At 38.0% G+C, this 23,625-nt stretch overlaps 1 protein-coding gene across 3 annotated transcripts in view; it reads right to left on the reverse strand.

Annotated features, from left to right (window-relative positions):
* TRAPPC9 (trafficking protein particle complex 9) overlaps positions 1-23,625 on the reverse strand; it is a 546,185-nt gene that overhangs the window by 437,674 nt on the left and 84,886 nt on the right. For all 3 annotated transcript variants that reach the window (XM_026841777.1, XM_026841775.1, XM_026841776.1), the window contains 4 exons: positions 19,002-19,128; positions 17,286-17,418; positions 10,133-10,296; positions 554-706 (listed from right to left, as the gene is read on the reverse strand). In XM_026841777.1, the coding sequence (XP_026697578.1) occupies positions 554-706; positions 10,133-10,296; positions 17,286-17,418; positions 19,002-19,128 (577 nt within the window). The remainder of the gene's footprint in view (positions 1-553; positions 707-10,132; positions 10,297-17,285; positions 17,419-19,001; positions 19,129-23,625) is intronic.

Consider the following 23,625-nt stretch of genomic DNA (forward strand, 5'->3'; position numbering starts at 1 on the left):
GGGGGGGGGGGGGGGGGGGGGGGGGGGGGGGGGGGGGGGGGGGGGGGTGTGTTCAAAAGAACCTATGAGCACATGAAACTTTCCCTACACTACAAATTTTAGGGGGATTATGCCCTATGTTGCAGTACGTCACTTCTGGCAAAACTGCAGTCAGCCACAAGTAAGAATTTTACAGTCTTGGATAACTAAATGATCAACTTAATGCTGTTTCTCTTTAAAGCCCGCTGATGTTCGCAAATTATTTTTCTTTATCTTTATAAGATAAGGATACAAAGAGACACATCAAAAACACTCTATCAAGAAAGAATTAAAAAGACAGCAGGGCAAGGTCTCATGATGGGAAAGACTGGTCAGACTATCATGCCCATAGCTGTCACAAAAATCCAGTCTTCAATCCATACAGCTGACAGAGCTCTTTGCATTACAAGACACAAACATGAAAATACACAACCACATCACACACCATATTTTAAAATGAATGGCACAAGAGCTGGATAAGTGTTTCTTGGAAGTATATACAACCCATCTAAGCAAGGAGAAATTAAAAACTCACCATCACTGAGATCTTGTAGAAGATTTTCTTGGCATGAAAAGTCCAGCTTCACTTTAATGTTTACAGTAAATGTAGCAATCTTTCCAGGTTTTAGAGGAAACTGGGAGAGGGTATCTTCTAGCTTCCAACTCAAGAAGTCCCCATACAGCTTCTCTGTATTACAATAAGGAAAAATTTCATAAGCATAACCACTGTGCTAAAGAAGTTTAAGTTTATAACTGCTGTAAAGTGTTAACTGATTTGTCATTTTCTGTTTACATTCTAAAATATTCAGAATTAAGGGATTAAAAATGAATATAACAGTAGAAAGACATTAGAGAGGTAACTGACATTGACCTGGAAGCACCTGGAAGTTCAAAAAGATGACTCAAAGTGAAGAACACTACCAGAAGAAAAATATTGCACAAATAGGTAGCATTAAATATACATTTTGAATACTCGAGAACACAGCCTGAAGGGGACTTAAAAGTTCATACATTTTTGAATCATACAGACTCCAACTCAGAAAATGGCATATGAATACAAAAGCATTTCATCAAAATATTATACCAAAATAAATCACTTGCAATTCTGGAACACAATGGAGAAGGCTAGGAAGATGATAGGCTTTTTTTTTTTTTTTTTTTAAATTGAGTCCTTTCTCAAAACTGAGAAGCATAACGTACACAAGATCCAAATATTAAGGATGCTGCCAGACAGGTTTAGTTCATGTTAATGGGTATTTCTCTGAGGAATTATTTATCATTGGTCCATGTGAGATATGGCATCTGTAATTATTAGCTTCTCTCCCTTAAACCTAAAGGGAAGGCAGATAATACAAGAAAAACCACGGTATTCACTATTCATCAATACACTGAGATACTTGATTCAATTATTCAGCCTCAATATTACTCCAGTAACATGAAAAAATCCATCCTGAAATAAAGAGGAGTAGAGCATTAAGTTCACTTCATGAAGAGGGCAATTTAGTTACCTGTTATTTCAAGCTTTGAAGTAATGTCCAAAAGTCATGGACATTTAAGTACCTTCATCAGAAGCAATCTAAAAAGTGATATTCTATGAACTTTATGCAAGAGCAAATAAGTTGTTTTTAGAATGACAGAAAGGGTTTTTACATACCAGAATGGTACAATAACACAGTGACACTTCCTAAATTAACCTTACTTCAGATACTAAATAGACAAAAGAAGTACCTCCTAATAGCTGATTTCTTTTATGCACTTCATGAATGATCTCAGGGTGGGGTGGGGTGGGTGAAGAGGAAATCAATCTCCCAGCACTTCACTTCTAATCCATTGCACAGGATAGAGTTCATTTTTTTTTTATAGCAGCCTGCATGGTGCTGTGTTTTGGATCTTTGTTGAGAACAGACCAGCTTTTTTGGATATTGCTGCACAGTACTTGCACAGCATCAAGGATTTCTCTTTCCCACTCTGCCCTGCCAGCAAGCAGGCCAGCAGTGGGCAAGAAACTAGAAGGCAACACAACCAGGACAGATGAGCCAGGCAGCCCAAAGGGATATTCCATGACATAAAATGACATCTTGTTTGGTTTTTTTTCTTCCTCTTTGCTTATTAAATAATCTTGACCTTTACACAAGTTTTCTCACTTTTGTCCTTCCAATTTTCTTCCCCACCTGCTGGGGCAAAAGGTAGGAGGAATGAGTGAGCAACTGGGTGGGGGCTTCAGTTCTGGCCAGGGTCAACCCACCACATCCATAAATTCATTAATACTTGCAAGACCATACAAGGCTAAACATTGCAGAAAAGTCTATTAATACATAAATTAAGCATGATGGTTTGACTGGGAGAATCCTAAAAATATATTTCTTAATTTATCGTAGCAATGCATACTATCTCATAAGTACACTGAAGAATTCTTCTAAAGGCTCTTTTACACACCATCTGAGCGCTGTTTTGCATAACATGGGGGCCACTAAAAGTCACACAGTTCATCTCCACTTCATACCAGGCTACTGTATCTAAGAACAAGTTAGCATATTGGCATTTCAGAGCCTTCCCAAAATGATCATCTGAGATCCATATGTGAGAAAATGGGGTGGGAAGACTGCCTCAACAACATAGAATTAAGGCTCTTCCAAAAAAAGTAATTAGAATTTCAGTCCAAGCTTTGTTGATTTGCACAGAAACAACTGCATCTAGGGAAGGAAAATAAAAGTGAGTATTTTTCCATTAACTTTTACCTAAACTGTAACTCCTTTGCCTGAGATATATTTTTCTCACAGACCATTGATTGTTGTCTTGTGTCTTTACACATCAGATCAATATTACAGACTTCTTTATAAGAACAAAGATGAGGTAAAAATAAAAAATTTACCTATTGTTTCCTTAAAGTTACCTCCACCTCATCTGATGATTTAGCTGTAATCGTATCACTGTTCTGATTTTCTCCTGTTTTCAAGAAGTGGCTTAACAAGTACAGCAATCTCTACACCCTTTTCCTGATAAGTAAAAACATAAGATGCTAAAGGGCTGTTTTCCTCAGTGTCAGCGAAGAAGAGTGACATATCTCAAGCACTTGAGTGTATCTTCAGTTTAATGATCAAATTGTTTCCAAAACATTTTTTCATTAAGTAGGAAATTTATTTGAAGATATTAGGAGTGAAAAGACCTTCCAAGTGAGAATAGCCCTTGCAGATAATTTTGCTCTCTAATTTAACACCTGTAATTACAAGATAAAGTCTAAATGCTCCAGCTAAAAGTTAAGCTGTAGAGAGAAGTCTAGTTTATATTTATCTGACATTTGTTTAATGGTTTAGAAGTGTTTTTTTCATCTTTTCCAGTGAATTACATGGCACCGGGCCTCAAACCTTTCAGTTGAGTGGGAAAGTCTTATTTGGGGCATGTCCTCATTCAGTTGTTTCTAGAGCCCAAAACTTGTGTTTAGCAAACAACTGAAGTTACAAGAGACCATTAGTCAAGAATTCTTAGTTTGTTCTATCATTTTACTGGATACTAAATCACTAGAATTGTAACAAATATCATGTAACAGCTTACCCACAATTTAACTTTGGGTTACCCTAACCCAATCTAACTCTTAACAGATTTTAAGGTCTGCCAAAAAAAAAAAAAAAAAAAAAAAAAAAAAAAAGTCCACGCTGTTGTTTTACATCGAGAAACTTGATGGAAAAGCAAGTCTTTTGAGATCTCAAGAACCTCAATTCCTCAATTCTTTTCAGTCTTAAATTCCCAGGTAAATCTGTCTTTTTGCTAAGGTTTACTTTAATGTAAGCACATCTATAAAATCCTTTATTGAAATAATTTAACTCTTTGTTTGGGTATTTAACTTTACATGGCTATTAAAACCATTATGAGAGGCCATAATCTGTCTGTACCTTCCCACCATCACTAATTCATGTTATTGTATAGAGTACCATGTATTAGGACTGTTACCATTTTTCTCAAAATTATTTGCTCTTAAGATAGCCAGTGAACAAACAAAATCATAAAACGATGAATTTAAGAAGAACTTAAATAGGAACAAATTCAAGTTAGACTAGCTATGTGTGTTTAGTATTTGGTATATTTGAACATTAATATCTCAGTGGCATAGATTGCAAACATGTAGATTTATGGGCTACCAATATTTTAATTTATTTTTTTCTCTTCAGAAAATGCTTTATAGAACAACAGTGTAGACAAAGACATTTCTTTCAGTAACAATGTTTAAGGCAATCAGCATTAATTATCATCAGCAAATTACATCCACCTCTTGATCAGATTCATTTCCAGAGAGTTTATCTTGGCTAGATTTCAAAATTATTTAGGGATATAGTAATGTCAAAAGCAAGAAACTCAAAAGAACCTCATGAAATTGTGTAGGCAAAAAATGTACTTCTGTATGCATAAAGGTAAAATACAACTAGGAAAAAAAAAAAAAGAAAAGAGCTTTTTCTGGTATGTTGAACTTGGAATTGGCAATTACAACTCCACAAAGAAACCCTAGAGCCACCACTGACTCATGGAATCACCATGGAATCATCAGCTTAGTGAGCAGCAACGGAAAAACAAAACATAACAAAAGAAAAAAACCAAACCAAAGTCGAAACAAAAAAAACAGGTCATCATTAGGAAGGATAGTGAGAGCAAGACAAAGGGAGGGGCATTTTGCCACTGCACAAAACCTTGGTGTGCTCACCAAGCAGCTTTGATCTCTGTACTGCAAGGACATACTAGAGCTACAGAAAGTCCAGAAAAGGGTAATTAAAATGAGGAGGGGGTGGAGCAGCTGCCATGTAGGCAGAGACCTTTCAGTTTGAAAGGCTGAGCAGGGGAAGATGACTGCAGATTACAAAAATGACAAAGATGGCAGATAACGTGAATGCAGAACTGTTGCTCACTAAATTCCTTGGTATAAGAACTGGGAACACTTGATAAAACTAGTAGGAGATGAGATTAAAACAGACACAGCACTTCTCTACCCATCTGGTAATAAACTTCTGGAATCTGGTGCTACAGGAGGCTGCAGAGGCAAGTGGTACCAGCAGCTTCAGAATGGGACAGGCAAATGCACCGGCAAGTCCACAAAAGGCTACGGAAAAAGGAGTATGTGTGTATGTTACGGTGACTCTCAAATAAACAACTAACCAACCACCAAAAATTAAAAATTTATGATTAACACAATTAACTAGCTCTCTGTAAATTACAGGTTTGAATGTCTGTGAGAGGAGAACAGAACAGCTTTCTAGGGTTTAACGGCAACCCAAAACGCATAATAAAGCACAATTCCTTAGGGTGTAATGACAACCCAAAACACTCTATCACTCACCTGAGGACTCTCACCCTCGAGGACCTGCTCGGGGCAGCGTCCCGACCCAAGGCACCTCGAGGAGTTTCCTTGGGCAGCGTCCTGACCCAAGGGGGGAGCCCTTGACCGCAGCTGCTGCTCCAGGGGACGAGCTCCAAATGGCTCCCAGGGGACTCCATCGATACCCAGGCCCAACCTGCCCTGTGGTCAATAGCGGCTCCCACTGCCCAAAGGCCCCAGTTACCGTGAGGCCCCAGAGCAAAGGCAGCCCGGAGCTGCTGCACTTCAGCAGCCAAAAGCTCTCTTCTCGTTGGGTGAGTGCACCTGCCCCAGTGTACAGCAACTACGGATGCTGAGCAAACACAACAGAAACAGCACAACACTGGCAAGCCCTGCATGCTCTCCCCAAGCTGCATCCCCTGATGTCCTGTGACTACTGAGCTAGACCGACCATCATCCCTAGCAATACATTTCTAAAATTCTTATGTCTTTGTCTTTCTGTGGAAGAATGGGACAGGATGGGACTGAGCCCTCTGTTAACCACAGCATTATGATCTGGCTCAAAATTGCAAACTTAATCATTAAAGAAACTGTATATACGTGAAATCGTGTTCTGAGCACTAGTGGATTCCTGCCAAACACAGATAAAAAAAAAAAAAAAAAAACAGACCAAAAAACACTGGAGGATAAAAAGATGCAGTACATCATGGAGGTCCAGTGAGATGCTAGCAACACTGCAATTTAATTAAAGCACTTGGAAAACTGGAGGAAAGAGTTAAAAGTAAGGACAACAAGAAAAAAAGTAGAAAGAAAAAACTAACAGACTACAGCTGAAAGGTAAAGCCTGGGTAGAACATAACCAAAACAACTGCTGCTTCTCAAACTGAGCAGTTGAAAGGAAATATAAATGCAAGAGCAGTTTCTAGCTAGCACAGAAAGATGAGACCAAAGTACTCTACATCTCTGAATTCAACATACACAAAGGTACACCAAAAGCAAGTATGATCAGACACCTGAAGACAGAAATCTGATGTGCTTCAAGGTAACAAGGCTCTTCAGACTTCTGTAGTAATTTGCACATCTGATTCCTGATGCCTCATCAGCTGACGTATCTATTTCTAGCAGAAAACACATGACCTCACAATAACTATAAATTCTAAATGCAGAGGCCTTTATACATCTTCTCCAAGTGTAGAAAGTCTAGTAAAATGAAAGCTGTGTATTCAGTACTGCAGAGTATCCACCACCCTTTTTTTAAAATGATGAACTGACACTAGAATTACAGGGTTAAAAGCACTAATAGTTCATCAGCTCATTGGTGGCATACCAATATTATTATTAATTTTCTTTTTAGATTGGGGCAAAATGGCCTCTTCCTAATTTAGAAGACAATCCAGAATATTTTTAATTCAGACCTGGTAGATAGAAATGAACTTGCAGGACTTTATGTTCTTTAAAATATAAATGTATCTAGCAGAGTTTCCTCTAGGCAATTAGCAAGTATCTGTAAAAGGTAGGGAAAAAAATGTTTTAAAATCATGAACGATTTAACATATATCCTATGAGTGAAAAAAACAGTTAATAAGAATCATACAAAATCATTATCTCAGTCAGCCGGTTTGGGCAGAGAGGAAGAGACTTAAACTGAGAAATCTGGACAGTAAAACCACAGCAGCTAGACTGGGGCTGGATTACCAACACTTCCCGTTGTCTTATCTTGACAAGGACATTTGGACTAACTGGAAAAAAGACTTCCTGCCTTCACAACTCTCTATGGAACACAACCCAACTCCAATTTGAAAGACTTTACAGTTTTATTTGGGGGAGGGGGAAAAAAAAAAAAGTAAATAGATCTATTCCAGGATATTCAGAGTTCTTAAATGGGTTACAGAGTAGATTTTTCATTTGTGGTCTGGCACAGCTAAACAGCTGAGACCACAAGCAGATGTGTTCAAAGACCACAGGAAGAATACAACTAGACAAGTGAATTTATTTCTCTGGGTCTAAATTCCAGAGGTCAGTCACTTCTAAGAAAGATCAGTGAGGTTTTGCTTCATCATCCAAGTTCATTCAGTGTGTGCTACTGGTGCTCACTACTAGAGCCTAATAACCCATGAGGCTGGTAAGAACACATGGCACACTCTTCTCAGTGCTTCAAGTTTGAAAGCATCAGTGTTACATTTGCCCTCCAGTGAATCATATAGTTGGGTTATCAAAGCTTTTAGAGTGCACCCCCCAACTGAGACATAACAAGCCTCCGACAAGAGCTGACTGGAGACTTATGAAAGCTTTAGAGACTTATCAAAGCCTCTGACAAGAGCTGACTGGAGACAGAGGATGGAAAGGTAACCTTTTGAACATGTCATCATTCTAAAAAAAGTGTTAGACCATCTGACCTGGTGAGGGACAATATGAGGTGACACAGAGTTGACTTTAACAGTATACATGTGATGTCCAACCTACGAATACCACAGCCTGATACACTGAGCAGTGCAATGAGACATTAAAAGACAGACATGTTTATTGTGGCAGCATGACAAGTCTTAACTTGTCAAGATTTAACTCAGGATCTGTTCCATAACACATGGCTGCTAAAGGACCTGAAAACCCTGCAATGTCCTTCATGAACTGCACAGGGTGAGCTGCAATTTCTGCTCATTTATCTGAGGGCCAGAGCAGACAAGTCAAAGAACAGCACCTGAAGAAACAGAAGAGAAGATGTAAGAGAAGACAAGTTTGAAAGCCTTCTCTCCAGAGGTTCTCAATAACAAGACACCATGGAAAACAATGCCAGAGAAGTGGGCTTCCTGAAGAAAAGTGATTGGCCATAGCGAACATAAAGGAGGGAGGGCAGGACACCACACAGCAACAGCTAATCCCATCCAGTAATTTAAAAAAAAAAAAATGTTTGCCATGTACAGCATTCATCTTTGTGCTAAAAGTAGTTGCCCCAGAAACAGAAGGTAAGGAAATAGAAGTCAGACAGGCAGGCATGCAACAGCTGCAAAAGATTTATGAACAACTGCCAAGACTAAAAGAACCAAAGCAAATCAGGTGAAGCGAAGGATGATTGAAAGCTCTTCGTATTTGGCTGAAATTGGACAACTTCTCATGGGCTCCCTAGTTGACAGGCAAGCTGTGGTCATGGCAGATGAAGATGCCTAACAGCTTTCAAGGAGACCTTGAGCAGTTTAAATCACAGGCACATTTCAGCTGAGGAGTAGTAAAAAACATCCAAGGGACAACTTCTTAATGCACTACAGACAGTTCATAAGCATCTGCATATGCTCTCAACTTGATATATAATACCAAGTTAAGAGCTTGTGTTGCTATTAAAGATGGTTTAATGTCATATCCACTTTATTTCCACTCATGTGGTATTCACTGACCAAACGGAGCTGCTGACATTACAAATCTTTAGTTCCCTGTTGATCAGCAGAATCCCATGTCACATGTCACACTTCACTGCAAACACTTTCTACAGAGAAAGAAAATGAAGGATGAAGTAAAATTCAAGTTTTACTGAACTCATAGCTGAGTGTATCAACTTTTCTCCTTTTCCTCCAGTTTTTAATGGAAGTTGTAACTGAGACATGATGGTTTTAAAGTTGACAAGAAACTCTTTTTCAAAATTCTGAACCAATTAACTGTGTAATGTAATGTACAACGAGTCCAATTAACATCTGATTCAGAGGCCCATATATTCCACAATTTAATACATTTCATTACATAAACTTCACCATTTAATATAGGTGCTGTATTTGATCTTTACATACATACAGCACCTAGCACAGTAGGAGCACGTTGGAATTACTGAAATAAGAACAATAAGATCATAATTCTCAGCTTCTAAAATTATTCTTGGTAACAAGTCTCAGACAGAAAATCTATTCTTAGATGACTGGCAGCTCCTATACCATCAGGTTGCAGAGAAGAGGCTACTCTGTTGAAAACAAATCAAGAGCTCAAATACTGAAATGAACAAAAATCACCAGGTATCACACTGCATTTTAATACTCTGGCACCAACAGAATAAAACCTGCAATAAAATATGGTATTTCTACTGTGACTAAAGATTGTCTTGCTTGTCATCTGTACTTCTTCTGTTAATACCATTTTCAGAACGATGCCTCAGAGGACAAACCAAAAATGATAAAACACATCGCAAAACAAAAACAAGATTCACCTATCAGACTACTTTTTATTACTAATATGTACAGAGTGTTTTATGAAAAGTAACTGGAAGCAGGAGATGTACTGTATTTCTTCCATACCTTCAACTACTCTTTTAACTCCTAATAGCCTATTTTATTTATTGCCTTGCTTTTTAAAGTCTTTTATCCCATTTTTTTCTTATTGCTCACTGAGTGAGATAGAAGTGGGCTTATTTGCTTCCACTCTCTCAAGCAGGATGACATTGCTGCTAATGGTAATTTATTTAATTAACTAATCAGTGTATTTAGACATAAGGAGAAAATAATTTAGACCTAAGACACTTGCTTTTTACTAGTTACTGCCTCAGGATTTTTTTTTTCCAAGTAAGATTAAAATGAAATCTAGATTTCCAAAAACCAGCTGACACTTTGACACACAGATAGTTCTACAATGTCTTCAATTTTCTTTCTATATTTTCTTACATTCTCTTTCACTTCTATATTCTTACAATAAAATCAACTGAATGATTCCAGTTTGTAACAGGGCTTATGCTATTTATTCTAAACTGACCTAAAAGAAGTATAATACAACTTAGTTCTCCTTTTATCAAAGAAAGAATGATGATTATTATTTCTAAATATAAATCAGCATACATACCCTTAGTGTTGACTGTTTTCGCTGTAACCTCTAGTTTCTCCAGTGGTTCTGTTCCAATATTTTCTAACTTAATGATAAGCTGTTGGGTCTCTCCATTGTAAAGCTGGACGGACACATTAGTGGAGATTTCATCCCCCGAAGAAGGCTGAAGCGTATGAGCAGACCTACCAAATGTGACACAGACACAAACAAAATGTTATGATAAAATGTTAACAGCCTGTCCAAGTTACTATATTCTATTAACTACTCTTTGAAGACTCAGCAACTACTGCTCTGCAATCTTGAAGATAATAGATATCATTTTCCATTCTCACTTTAACCAGAATCATTTTTCATAACCATTGAGGACAAACATTACTATTTTATGCATAAGACAAGTCAGATTTCAAACACTATGAAATATGCATTCCTAATTGTAAAAGCTTGTTTAAAATTTCTGCAAAAACTGTAAGAAAGCAAAAAGAGAAAAAAAGAAAGAGCAGGTTATTAGAATGAGCTAACTTGAAAGAAGCGATATCTGATCTACTGAGTGTTTGAACTAGGGTTGAGTAACAGTGAGTATCAAGAGATGAATGTAAAAAAAAGAGTAAAAAAAATAAAGTTGAGAACAAGAAGTTGAGTGCTACATAGGAGAAACTAGGGTGAGATTCCTCTGCAAGATCCTGAAGTCCATGCTGCACTCTGATCACCTCATAAAAATTACAAAAGTGAAAATAAAGTAAACTGGCAGAAGAAACCTCCAAAGAGATGGAACCTTGTACTCACAAGTGAGGATACATTCATTGTTAGGCATTCCCAAACTCCACCAACATACGATATATATGGAATGAAGACAGAAACACCTTTAATGACAGATTGGCAGAACTAATTGTTTTATATAGCTGTTCACTCAGAAGCTGTTTTAAGGGATCATAAACAGTATCTGAAATATGAGGTAAGATATACCTAGAGGAATATATTGTAAAAATATATAGAAGAAATTATACTAGGAGTTGTATGTGCTAGGGAAAATGCATGGGTACCTAAAGCTTCAGAAACATTAGAATTTATTTAAATGAGTATCAAGCATTTCATTTAAAGTAAAAAAATGTGCCAAACCAGTCAATTATTGAAATAGCAGATATCCACAGTGCTATGACAACACATCATGGATAAAGCAGAATTGAGCAATAACCTTGACCTTTTCTAGGAAGAACTAATACAGGAGTTCAGAGAATGCAGTTTTAGTGGACAGCTGAGGGCATAAACCTCACGGGAGGGGATCCTGGAAGAAATTCTCTGTGTGAAAGGTTAAACAGTGAATAGAAATGAACTCTTTAGAACACGAATGAGGGAAGGAGGATCATGGAACAAGACAGATGGGCAGAGGTTCAGTTTCTGACTGTATTTTTCATGCTAATGCAAAGTGGTCAGAAAGGATCAAGGATACAAGGGCAAAAGCTACTGAAATTAATGACCAGTAAATCTGTCTGTAAACTCAGGTTCAGTAACTTATTTTGGAAAGTATTTCTGCTATCCTTCCTTTTTATCCTATCCTTCCTTAGCACAAAATAATCAGCCTCCACAAAGAAGAGCAGATTTTAGTCTTTCAGAATGCATCTATGGCAACAAGTACTTAAAACACATACTTTTTGATAATTTAAAATTTACTGTCATGTATCATTATCATTGCAGTGCTCTGAAGTTTGAGCATTTGGAATGACAGGAAAAATTTTCTTTGTCCCCTTATATTTAGACAAAAGTATCAAGGAATTGCATACTAACAAATCAAACAAATGGTAATTTCAATTACTATATCAATGTACGTCTGAAACTGAAACCCAATCTAATTCAGTTTACACATCCTTTTCTGTAACACAGCTTCTTAAATTAAAAACCATCTCAACTGTGTAAGCACTGTATAGCCATCAGTTTTGTTCTGAACTTGCAGAGCCTCAAGACTGAGGCTTGACATGGGGATACTGGTAGATGAAAAATTAGGTATGAGACAGCAACATACACTCACAGCCCAGAAATCCAACCATGTCCTGGGCTGCATCAAGACAAGTGTGGGCAGCAGGGCAAGGGAGGGGATTCTCCCCCTCTACTCCACTCTCATGAGACCCTCCTCTGCAGCGATGAGTCCAGTTCTGGGGGCACCAACATCAGAAGGACACGGACCTGCTCGAGCAGGTCCAGAGGAGGCCACAAAGATGCTCAGGGGGCTGGAGCAGCTCCCCTGTGAGGACAGGCTGAGAGAGCTGGGGGTGTTCAGCCTGGAGAAGAGAAGGCTCCGGGAGACCTTATAGTGGCCTCCCAGGATTTGAAGGGGCTACAGGAAAGACAGGGAGGGATTCTTCATCAGGGAGTGCAGTGATAGTAGGAGGGATAACAGTTTTAAACTGAAAGAGGGGAGATTTAGATTAGAGATATGGAAGAAATTCGTCCCTGTGAGGGTGGTGAGGCCCTGGCACAGGCTGCCCAGAGAAGCTGTGGCTGCCCCCTCCCTGGAAGGGTTCAAGGCCAGGTTGGACGGGGCTTTGGGCAACCTGGGCTGGTGGAAGGTGGCCCTGCCCATGGTAGGGGGTTGGAGCTAGATGAGCTTTAAGGTCCCTTCTGACTCAAACCGTTCTATGATTCTATGCCTGCTCTGATCCCATCCTGACCTGCCTGCAACTTTGGTCTGACAACTGTAGCAGCAATTTTTTCTTCTGACCTGGTGCCTACACCCTATTTGCTTTATTTCTGTTACCTCTGTTCAGCACAACCATAGTTTTATATAGATAGTAGTAAAACGTGGTTGTTCTAGGTAGAATGAGATATTTATGACTAACATAGTGACACCGTGTAGAGACACGCAGTTCTGGTATGATAGCAGAGGCACTGCAAAGTGGAGACACTGGATGCAGCAGAAAGCAGTACTGCTGTGAGATGGCAACAGATAGGGCACATGCTTAACACCGGAGATCTCACTGCTATAAACAATTCACTAACAGTCAAAGAAATGCAGACATGGAATGGGGCAAAAAGAGCTTTTGGGGATAAAAAAGAAAACAAGGGTTTAATATAAAAAACCCACCACATATATTAAATTTGGATGCAATATAGCACTTGAGTGAAGAAAGACCAAGGCATATAAATGTGTTGGCAAACAAAAATGGCTTCGAGGGTTTTCTAATGTGAAAAAAAAAAAAACACACAAAAAAACCCCACAACATATTCCACTCAGTGAAGGTCTCCAGATGCTGACAACTGGCTGTACCACCAGACTGAGATGGCCAACCTTAGGACCCAGAGGAGCAGTAGGAGGGCAAGCATAACACCAGGAAAACAAGTAGAAAATAGGAAGTTTGTGTATAGCAGCTTTAAGTTTATTATTAATAGTGATACTTCTTCTGTATAGAGTATTTCTCTTTCTCCTTTTTCTATCTTCTCTAATAATTGCATCTGGACTAAACAGTTTAATACAGGAAGCATTAAGATACAAACAGTAAATTCTTGGCTTTATACAAAAGTGTCTTTCCTTTTTGCCTGTAAGCATGATTTTGAGCATAACACTACTGCAGAATTATTTCAGTATATTACGAAGTCCTCACCAAGAAAGCAACCTATAATGCTTGGCACACTGGCATGCAGCTCCAAATATTTCTGGTTCTTGTGGAAATGACTGATATTTTTCCATATAAGTTTTTCCCCATTTTATTTATAAATTTATCATTTTCTTCCAGCAATTTTCTTATAGGCTTTTTTCATGACGATTTACTCAGTAGCATATTATTTTTACATACAATATATACGATACACAAAAAAGTATGCACAAATATATATATAAATACATATAATGATGAAAATAAAAACTAACAAAGTCATTCTCAACCCACAGCAAGCTTCATGAGTGCACACTCAGTAAGTCTGCAGACCACAGCAAGTTGGGCAGGAGTGCTGATCTGCTTGAGGGTAGGGAGGCTCTACAGAGGGATCTGGACAGACTGGATCAATGGGCCAAGAACAACTGTAGGAGATTCAACAAGGTTCAGTGCCAGGTCCTGCACCTGGGTCACACCAACCCCATGCAAACACTACAGGCTTGGGGAGGAGTGGCTGGAAAGCTGCCCAGCGGGAACGGAGCTGGGGATGTTGGTTGACAGGTGGTTGAATATGAGGCAGCAGTGTGCTCAGGTGGCCAAGGCTGCCAGTGGCATCCTGGCTTCTATCAGAAATAGTGTGACCAGCAGGACTAAGGCAGCGATCATACCTCTGTGCTCAGCACTGGTGAGGCCACCCCTCAAATACTGTGTTCAGTTGTGGGCCCCTCACTACAAGAAAGACATTGAGGTGCTGGAGCATGTCATGTCCAGAGAAGAGCAACAAAGCTGAGGAAGGGTCTAGAGCACAAGTCCTGTGAGGAGCGGCTGGGGGAACTGGGGGTGTTTAGTCTGGAGAAGAGGAGGCTCAGGGGAGATCTCATTGTTCTCTACAGCTACCTGAAAGGAGGTTGTAGCAAGGTGGGTGTCGGTCTCTTCTCCCAAGTAACAAGTAATAGGACAAGAGGAAATGGCCTCAAGTTGCAACGGAGGAGGTTTTGATTAGATATTAGGAAAAATTTCTTCACTGAAGGGGTTGTCAAGCCCTGGAACAGGCTGCCCAGGGAAGTGGTTGAGTCCCCATCCCTGGAGGCGTTTAGAAGATGTGTATATGTGGTGCTTAGAGACATGGTTTAGTGGCGGACTTGGCAGTGTTAGGTTTATGGTAGGACTCGATGACCTTAAAGGTCTTTTCCAACATAAATAATTCTGTGATTCTATTACATCTTCTGTTAAATCTATCTTATTAAATTGACCCTCCATAAAACAGATCAATAATAGTTTACAGTTCTAAAAAGATATTATGGTATGCTAGAAAGGCCTGGAATTACTCTTGGCAAGACAACTATCACACCAAAATTACTACTAGAGCAATCAACTTATGAAGAAGTTCTGAAGAGCTAGATATCTTTGACTTTTCAAACTAACCTTGTCCTACAGTTTCACTGACAACGAAGTAAATAAATACGGTATAAGATGATCTTAAATACTTCAAAATAAATAAATTCAGTGAAAAATGAAGAAATGTCAGCTCAGCTCCAGTAGAAGGAGCTATAAAAACTAATGTGCTGATGGGTGTCAAAGGAAATGTAAATGTAAAGCAAATCAGCAATATGCAAGAAGAGAAATCAAATTCAGATTTTAATTCTGCTGTCTGTAAATTATGAGTGTTGTTTCTTCCAGTTCTTCACCATGTCTTTTAAAAGTACCATCATCCTTCAAATAACCCAAAGGATAAAACAGAGTTGACAAGAGTCACATGAGGCAATTTGCTGCTGTAGAGGCTGGGAAAAGGAGTAAGTGATGGGAAACAGGGACCTCTCTGGCATACTGCAGAGTAGCCAGAAGAGTATCTGAATTCCCAGGGTGCTACAGGAACTGAGAATGAGTACTGAAACTAAAGCATCTGACAAAACAAAGAGTAAATTTAACACCAATGAAAAAGTAAAAACACATCAGTATACAAAGAAAATCCTGTTAATGTTCCACATTATCAGCTGAGTGTATATCCAAAAAGAGCAGATATTATGCTCTTTTAAGAATATTTGCAATTCCCTCTGTATTTCAAACCCATCGTGTTCTTTAATATATTCATAACTTTGGCTAACCAATATTAATTTTGATTACAGCTAAACCATACAGACTCCATATCTAGCAGACTTTTTATAGGGAATTTACCAACATGTAACTGAATTGCTGCATTTTATTATTTTGCTGTCTTCACCAGGATATTACTTTTATATCTTTGTAATATAATGCCATAAACACAGCCCATTCCACATTAGAAAAGTGGAATTCAGTATGGAAAAATCAGAACCAAGCTGGTTCCTTTGCTTTACTAAGTAAACCACAGTGAAAAACACAACCAAAAAAAAAATTTCATATATATACACACATATGTAACTCTGTCATATAATACTGAGGATCACCCTACTAAGGATCAAAAACGGAGCTGAGATCTTCCAATCAACAAAACAATCCCTGTGGTACTTGAGCTATCAAGGCAGTAAATAACAAAAGGCTGCTTCCTGATACATAGCTAAAAGGAATAGTAAAAAAAAAAAAGGAAAACTAGAACTCCATACTTCTTACAGCTATCTGCAAAATGGTAGATGGATGGCAAGACTCTTGAGATATAGTGATCAATACACAGCTTAGTACATGAATCCTCTTGAAATTTGAAAAGTTCCAAAAATTTAATTGAATCAGTGTCTTACCAGCTCTCTCTAAAACTGTGGAATTAGTCAGCCATGTTCTTCACTAAAAAATAACCTCAAAAAACCCCACACAAAAGACCCCACACTACTACTGTATCCTTTTTTATAAGTGTATAAGGGTGTATAAGGAAGTTATTTTAGTTGATTCTTCCTGTACCTCTTACACATATTGTTTCTGTAGTATGGTATCAAGTTTGGGCACCTCCTGAACAACGGAAATAGTGATATACTGGAGCAGGTCCAGAAGAGGGATATCAAAATGATTAGGAGGCTACAGCACATGACATGTATATGAGGACAGGTTCAAAGAGCTGGGTTTGTTCAGTTTCAAAAAAGAAAAGAGAGTAATTTTTACTGCTGTGAGTGTGGGTCAAGACATTGGAACTGATTTCCCACAGAGATGATGGAAACACCACCCATGGAGATAATTAAAACTTAACTAGATCATGCCTTGAGCAACCTGATCTAACATTTCAGTCATATCACTTGTCAAAGCTGGCCCTGCTTGGGGCAAGGTCCTGGACCAGATTACCTCCAGAGGTGTCCTTTCTGACCTACACTATTCCATAGATGACCTCTATACTTAGGGATTTTATGAATCTTTAACCTTTAAAGGATTCAGTCTTTTAAAAGTATGAGTTTAATAATGAATAACAATTACACTCCCTCAATTAATTAAATCCCAAAATATTTGCTATGAAATTCCAGTTTCAAGCAGTAAAACAAAAAATTTATATTCTAAAGTACACAGCACAGATATAGTTTATGACTTATTTTACGAAAGCATTGATTATATACTGAGATGAAGGAGCTTTTATTCAGCATATGCTTAAATACAACCAAATAAAACCATCATTTAGTTGAGTTTCTCACCTTGGAAGGGAAGTACTGATCTGCAGCCTTGGCAGAGCTGGAATGACTTCAACAGTACAGCCATTGGTCTTCACTCCTGGAAGATTGTCCAGAAGGCAATCACTGAAGACTCCAAAAACTGAAGTATGATAACCTGATTTTTAGAAGAAAACACCAGTATGTTGTGAATTTTTCTGTTTTCTGATAGCTGTAAAAGTACTAAGCTTACTAGTCAGATATTGCCAATATTTATGCTACCTAAAAGCATCTTCTCTACAGGAGAATCTTCTCAGGACATAAAATATGCAAAATGTTTTTAAACCCCCTAAATAATAACATTTATAATTACATGACAACATACAAGCAACACACATGTATGCCTTTGTATCTGTGACATGTAAAATGTAAAAAAATAATTAGAGTTCATGATTTCTACCATGCATTGTGGGAAGTTCTGTAGAATCCTTTACAAGATCAACATCACAGATTATAGTAGAGACCACCATTCTATACTACACCACCTAATCTACTGGTGCATATAAAACTTGTTACCCTTCAATATATGTTAACAGTTCCCTACTTTCTCAAAAAAAATGTTTATAGAGAAGAGTCTCAACTGTACCAGAACCTAAGGAAAAAAGGAATTCTAAAGGAAATTAGGGCAAAAAAAAGTATATATGCATACACACACCAACACCTATCATAAAAGACCACAGTTTATCCTCTAAAAGTTTGGTTTAGTAGTAAAGTAACTCTACATTGACCCCCTTACCAGGCAATATATATAAGCTCTATCTGAAGGAAATTTGATACATTGACACACAAACAGCCACCAAGTACAGAAATCAACTCCTCTACTTGGATTACATTTTTAGTATGTGAAATTAAAAGCAGACAACTACAGCACAAATGTTCTGAATGCTTTGATGCTATTCTCTATTTACTGAAATAGTTTCTGGGGAAAAAAAAAAAAAAATCAGATGAAGAATCGTTTTATGAGCAGACAGAAAAGCACTTAAGAAAAACTTGGTGAGAAAAAAGTTTCTTCAACTATCTTCTTTTGGGGTTCTTTTCCTCTAACTCTGTACTCCCAGAACATGTACCTAAAATTGTGTGTTGGTAAGATGATTCAGTCCTACTATGTGTTGAATCTATCATCTTCACATCTATCTACTTTTCTAGGAGAGTGATCTGCTCATCTTCTACAAAAGCTCTTTAATTCTTTTTACTTACTGTATACATGATTTTTTAGGCTTATTAATGAAATAATACATGAGCTGCAACAGACTACAAACATTGGCTCAATTGTTCCTACAGAAGCAATCTGCAAAAATTTATGTAATCTTATATGAACACAATTAATTAAGGAAAACGAACTGCAAGATTATCTTCTGCATTCTCATGAAAAACTTCAAGTAATCCTCCTCAGAAGCTTTCCAAATGAAAGCAGTAATAAAGGGGAGTTTGAGTTTATTATCCTTTTCCTCTCATACATGAGATACTGTAAATATGTGTTCATTACTGTTGTTGCAGCCAAGTGACTCGTCAGGCTATGCTTTTAATGAAGTCTAGTACAAAAAACATCCCTTTTTTTGTTCCATTTTGTTGTTTCTTTTACTTACAAAAGATAATTCAGAGTGGCAAATATATAAGTGGCATACAAACTTACGTAATGCACAGAGATGTAAAAGACATGGTTGTTTTGCTAGGAAAAGAATTAATTAAAAAATCCCTTACCATTGACCGTGATCTGTCCAGTAGTTTGAGGAACACCAACAAGAGTTACCGGATAGAGACCAGATTCTGCAGGTAGAGAAAGAGCTGCGGGAAGAGATTCGAATTCTACGCCTGTTGTCAAGAGACCCTGAAAAAGTCATATTACAGAGATAAATCCATTTATGATGTATACTTACATTTTTATTATATATACTCATATTTTAATCCCTTGCATTACATCACCCAAACTTTTATGATTTATTCCAATTTGCTCATAGCAGTTGCTTTGGTTTTTAAGTTCCAGTGACTGAAGCATGCATCTAGAATTATGGCAAGATTTGTATTCAACAGTAAAACATGTTTCAGGATCTGAGGTGGGAGCAATGTATGAAAAAAATAATAAAAATTTATACCCAAGCACAATAAAAACAATGAATTATAAAATCTGCATGGTGTCGTTTTGTGCCTACATTGAATTGTACCTGTGACCTTACTTATGCATTTGCTTATATATTGGCCAGTGGAAATCAAACATCAATAGCGGCCCTTGCTTAGCTTTAATTAAAGATCCTGGCCAGAAAATACTTATCTATGGGGAGAAAAAATTCTAGTATTTACAGATAAGAGAGCAAGTCTAGCCTTAGTCCAACCTAAAAATTTCAATGAGCTGGAATAAGGCATTCATTTTGCTAAACTGATCCCCTATCAAGCCTAGATGCCTGCAGTTAGACTGTATGATTTACTTACTGTCAGAGAAATCTTTTAGCATCCTAAATTTAAAAGATGGGACAAAATAAGAAGTGAAGCAAAAAAAAAAATTATTTAGCAAACTTTTAAACACAGCATTACTGTCCTTAGTATACTGCTTATATTTTTAAGCTTGGTTAATGAATTTAAGATGCCTGAACACAGAACATGCTGTTACAATTAAGAAATTTAATTTTGTAAAGCACACAAGTCTAAGTTACCATCTGCTTTTCTATACAGATAGATTTTTATTTTTATTTTTTAATAAAGATGCTATCCAAATATCTCCATCAATTAATGTAGTAAGTACAACTGGATTAAACCTCATATCCATGAGGAAGCTTCAAAGGAACTCAAAACTTTATGAAAAAGTACATAATGTTTTTGTCAAGACAAATGAAAAAACTCATGGTTTGAGCCACAGAAAACCACAAGGAGACTGAAGACTGAACAAGGAGTTTAAGAAACAGCAACATTATCTGCACAGTACCAGAATACCAGCATTGTCTCCCTCTGAAAACATCAGTGACTGCCTAGTTTTTAATTTAATTGGGTTTTGAATGGTGCACCTCTAATGCTCATGTCAGCTGTAAAAGGCAGACTAGCCCTCTTATGTTTCTAATTCTCAATTAGAAATTAGGAAAATTGATACTTGTATAAAAAGAAACACAAATGGCACCACGATAATTACCCAACCAACGACTGAAACTTGACCTGTCATGTACATTAAATCTTTAATGGCCTGATTTGCATTGGGACTAACCATCAGCAAGTCTTCTTCAAGTAATTCCTAGATATTAACCAAAACGAAGGCACTAAATTAAAAGCCATTATCAGAATTTCCTCCCTCCTCAGAAGGCAGCGTGCCTTCTGGAAAATTAACGAGCAACTACCTTTTATGTAGATGCTACATAACTAAATTAATGCTTATTACCTAAGATTTTTAACAGCAAAGTCCTAAACACACCAGAAGCTCAAGAAAGCAAACTGAACAGGTTTGTCAGTTCTTGGTTTCTCTTCTACTGAAGATCTGAAGTCATCAAGATTGTAATATACCCAAAAGCCATAAAATCCTTTGCTCTAGAAATAACTTCTTTATAGACTTGACACTGTTAAAACAACACCTAATTCAATCCAAGCTACTGTTGCTTTGTGTAAAAGAGCGTTGGAGAACTCTATCCTTAATATTGCACAAAATTCAATTTCAACATTTAACTTGAGTTATAAGAAAATACTGTGTCAAATCCTCGTTTCTACTGAATTTTAGTTTGCCCCCAGTTTCACATGGGGACTCCAGCTGTCAGAAAAAATCACAAAAACATAAGTAAAACTTAATTCTGTCTTCCTATACATTCACCACCCAGTGTATCAGAGCACTGATGCTTTTCAATTCCTGCTTCATAAACACCACCTTGGTCACTCTTTTCAAACAGATACCTGGGAGCTTAAACATGTTTGCACTCTTGGTGAAATATTCCTTGCAATATTTCAGAATAAGGAAAGCAAAATATTTATTGCAATAACTAGCCAATGCAAACTAATTTTAGATATGATGAAGCATAATTGATTGCCTATGACTGAACACAAATCCTTCCACAGTGGGATTCACCCCACAGAAATGTTGTGAACATTCACACTTTAATACTCACTTTGCCTCAGTCTTCATCATAATCATCCTGCTTTTGCTTTGGCTGAAGCAAATCTTAGAACATAAACAAAACGTGACCCTGTACACACCCAAAACTCACTTTTAAATCAGGTACAGAAAACTTTGTAAGATTACTTCAGTCGCAAAAGCACTTAACAGTCATTGGCCAAATATTCAAATGTATTTTAATGACCCTGGATTCACCTCAACGAAATACTTTCATCCAAACCCTTAAAGTCCTGAAAAATCAATGAGAAAAAAACAAAAAACACCTCCAATGTCATGTTTAGTATCACATATAACAGAAGTAAGTAAACAGAACTGACAGGGATCTCTAAATATTATCTAACCCATCTCCCCACTATGAAGCAGTGCCAACTCCACATTAACCATTCCCAGCATGCATATCGAGGGAGTTTTGGAATTTCCCTCAGTGGTGGTGTCTAAGAGGAGATTAGGTAACAGTGCAGTGGTTACACTGGAAAGCCTTTCAAGTTCAAACTTTCTCCTAAAAATTACACTGGAATTAACTTTCAACAACTAACACGCAGCACTACTCTTCCATTCCTAGCTAACTCCCCTAAGTAGCCAGTATATCAAATGCCTACAAACATATACAAAACTCCAAGAAATGACGAAACCTTTGCAAAACCATATTCAGGTCACTTTCCTTAAATATGGAAAGCTCCTCATTAAGACATGGTCTTAATTAGCCCACTATTCCTTGGGGCAAGGGGGAGATGGAAGCAATGAGTAAATAAAGATTTCTCCCATGTTCTTACTCCTCTACTTCACATTTTTAATAAAGCTGGATGTCAGGACATACATTTATACATTCATTTCAGTTCCCACAGTGTAACCAGTCTTGTGCTTTTACTTAATATGAATTAGTCCCCCATCCCAGCAATTAGACATCCTCCATTATCAAACTGAATTGAGGGAATCATGGGAAGACACTTCCCTGAAAGCCTTTTAGGGTCCTGTAAAGGAAAAAATAACCTCAAGGGGGACCATAAAACAGCATAGCCTCAAAAAAAATACATCTACAGCAGCCACACGCGCATATATAGGCTGCCATATGACCTGAAGTTGCCAGCTGAAATGTCACCACCCAGTTAGAGTTCTGATCTATGACACCTATGAGCGACCTTGTTGAAGGTAATTGAGGTTGGGAATGGATCAGAGCCAAGTAACCCTGAAGAAAGTAAACATCACAACTATGGAAGTAAAAAAAATAAGGAAATTAACTGAGAAAAATTAAATAAATCTGTGGCAATATTTCTAAAGGGTAATGGTCAAGGCTCAGAAAAGCAATGCTCACAACCCAGCTGTCAGAGAATGCATCTTCTTCCTCACCAAAGGATTTAAATCCAGACAAAATCAAAATAGAGACAGTAGGAGATAAAAAGGCATATGAATGCATCTGGGGTACAATCAGCCAAAATATACATGTGCTCATGGACAAGAAGGAAAACTTACTATTAAGAGAAAGTGATAGTGTTAAAATTATTTAATACCAGCATTAAAATGATTTAACAAAAAGGGATTCCAGCCAGTAAGTCAGCTTCATCGGGGGCCCAACTTAAATGCCTTGACACAAACGCACGTAGCACAGAGAATAAATAAGAGCAGCCCCATGCCTGCAGGGCTGTAATCTTACTGATTCACAGAGACATGGTGGGATGGCTCCTAAGACTGGAGTGTTGGAATGGAAGGATACAGGCTCTTTATGAAGGACAGGCAGGGGAGGCAAGGAGGGAGGGTCACCCTCTACCTCAGTGACCAGCTGGAGTGCATGGTGCTCTGCCTGGGGATGGATGAGAAGCAACCAAGAGCTTATGGGTCAGGACTAAAGAGAGAGAAGAGACAGGTGATGTTATAGTGGGGGTCTGCTACAGGCCACCCGATGAAGGAAAACTGAGCAGACAAGGGCCTCTATGGACAGACAGGAGCAACCTCACGTTCAAAAGCCCTGGGCCTCATGGGGGACTTTAACCACCATGATATCTATTAGAGAGACAATACAGCATTAGATAAGCAATCCAGGAGATTCCTGGAATGCATAGATGTTAACTTCTCCAAGTGACAGAGGAGCCAGTGAGGAGAGGTGCTGTGCTGGACCCTGTTCTCACCAACAAGGAGGGGCTGGTGGGGAGTGTGAAGCTCAAGGGCAGCCTTGGCTGCAGTGACCATGAAATGGTGGAGTTCAAGAACCTTCGGGCAGTGAGGAGGGTGCACAGCAAGCTCACT

Source organism: Athene cunicularia (assembly GCF_003259725.1).
Source record: "Athene cunicularia isolate RWA chromosome 2 unlocalized genomic scaffold, athCun1 chr2_part1, whole genome shotgun sequence".
Taxonomy (NCBI): Eukaryota; Metazoa; Chordata; class Aves; order Strigiformes; family Strigidae; genus Athene; species Athene cunicularia.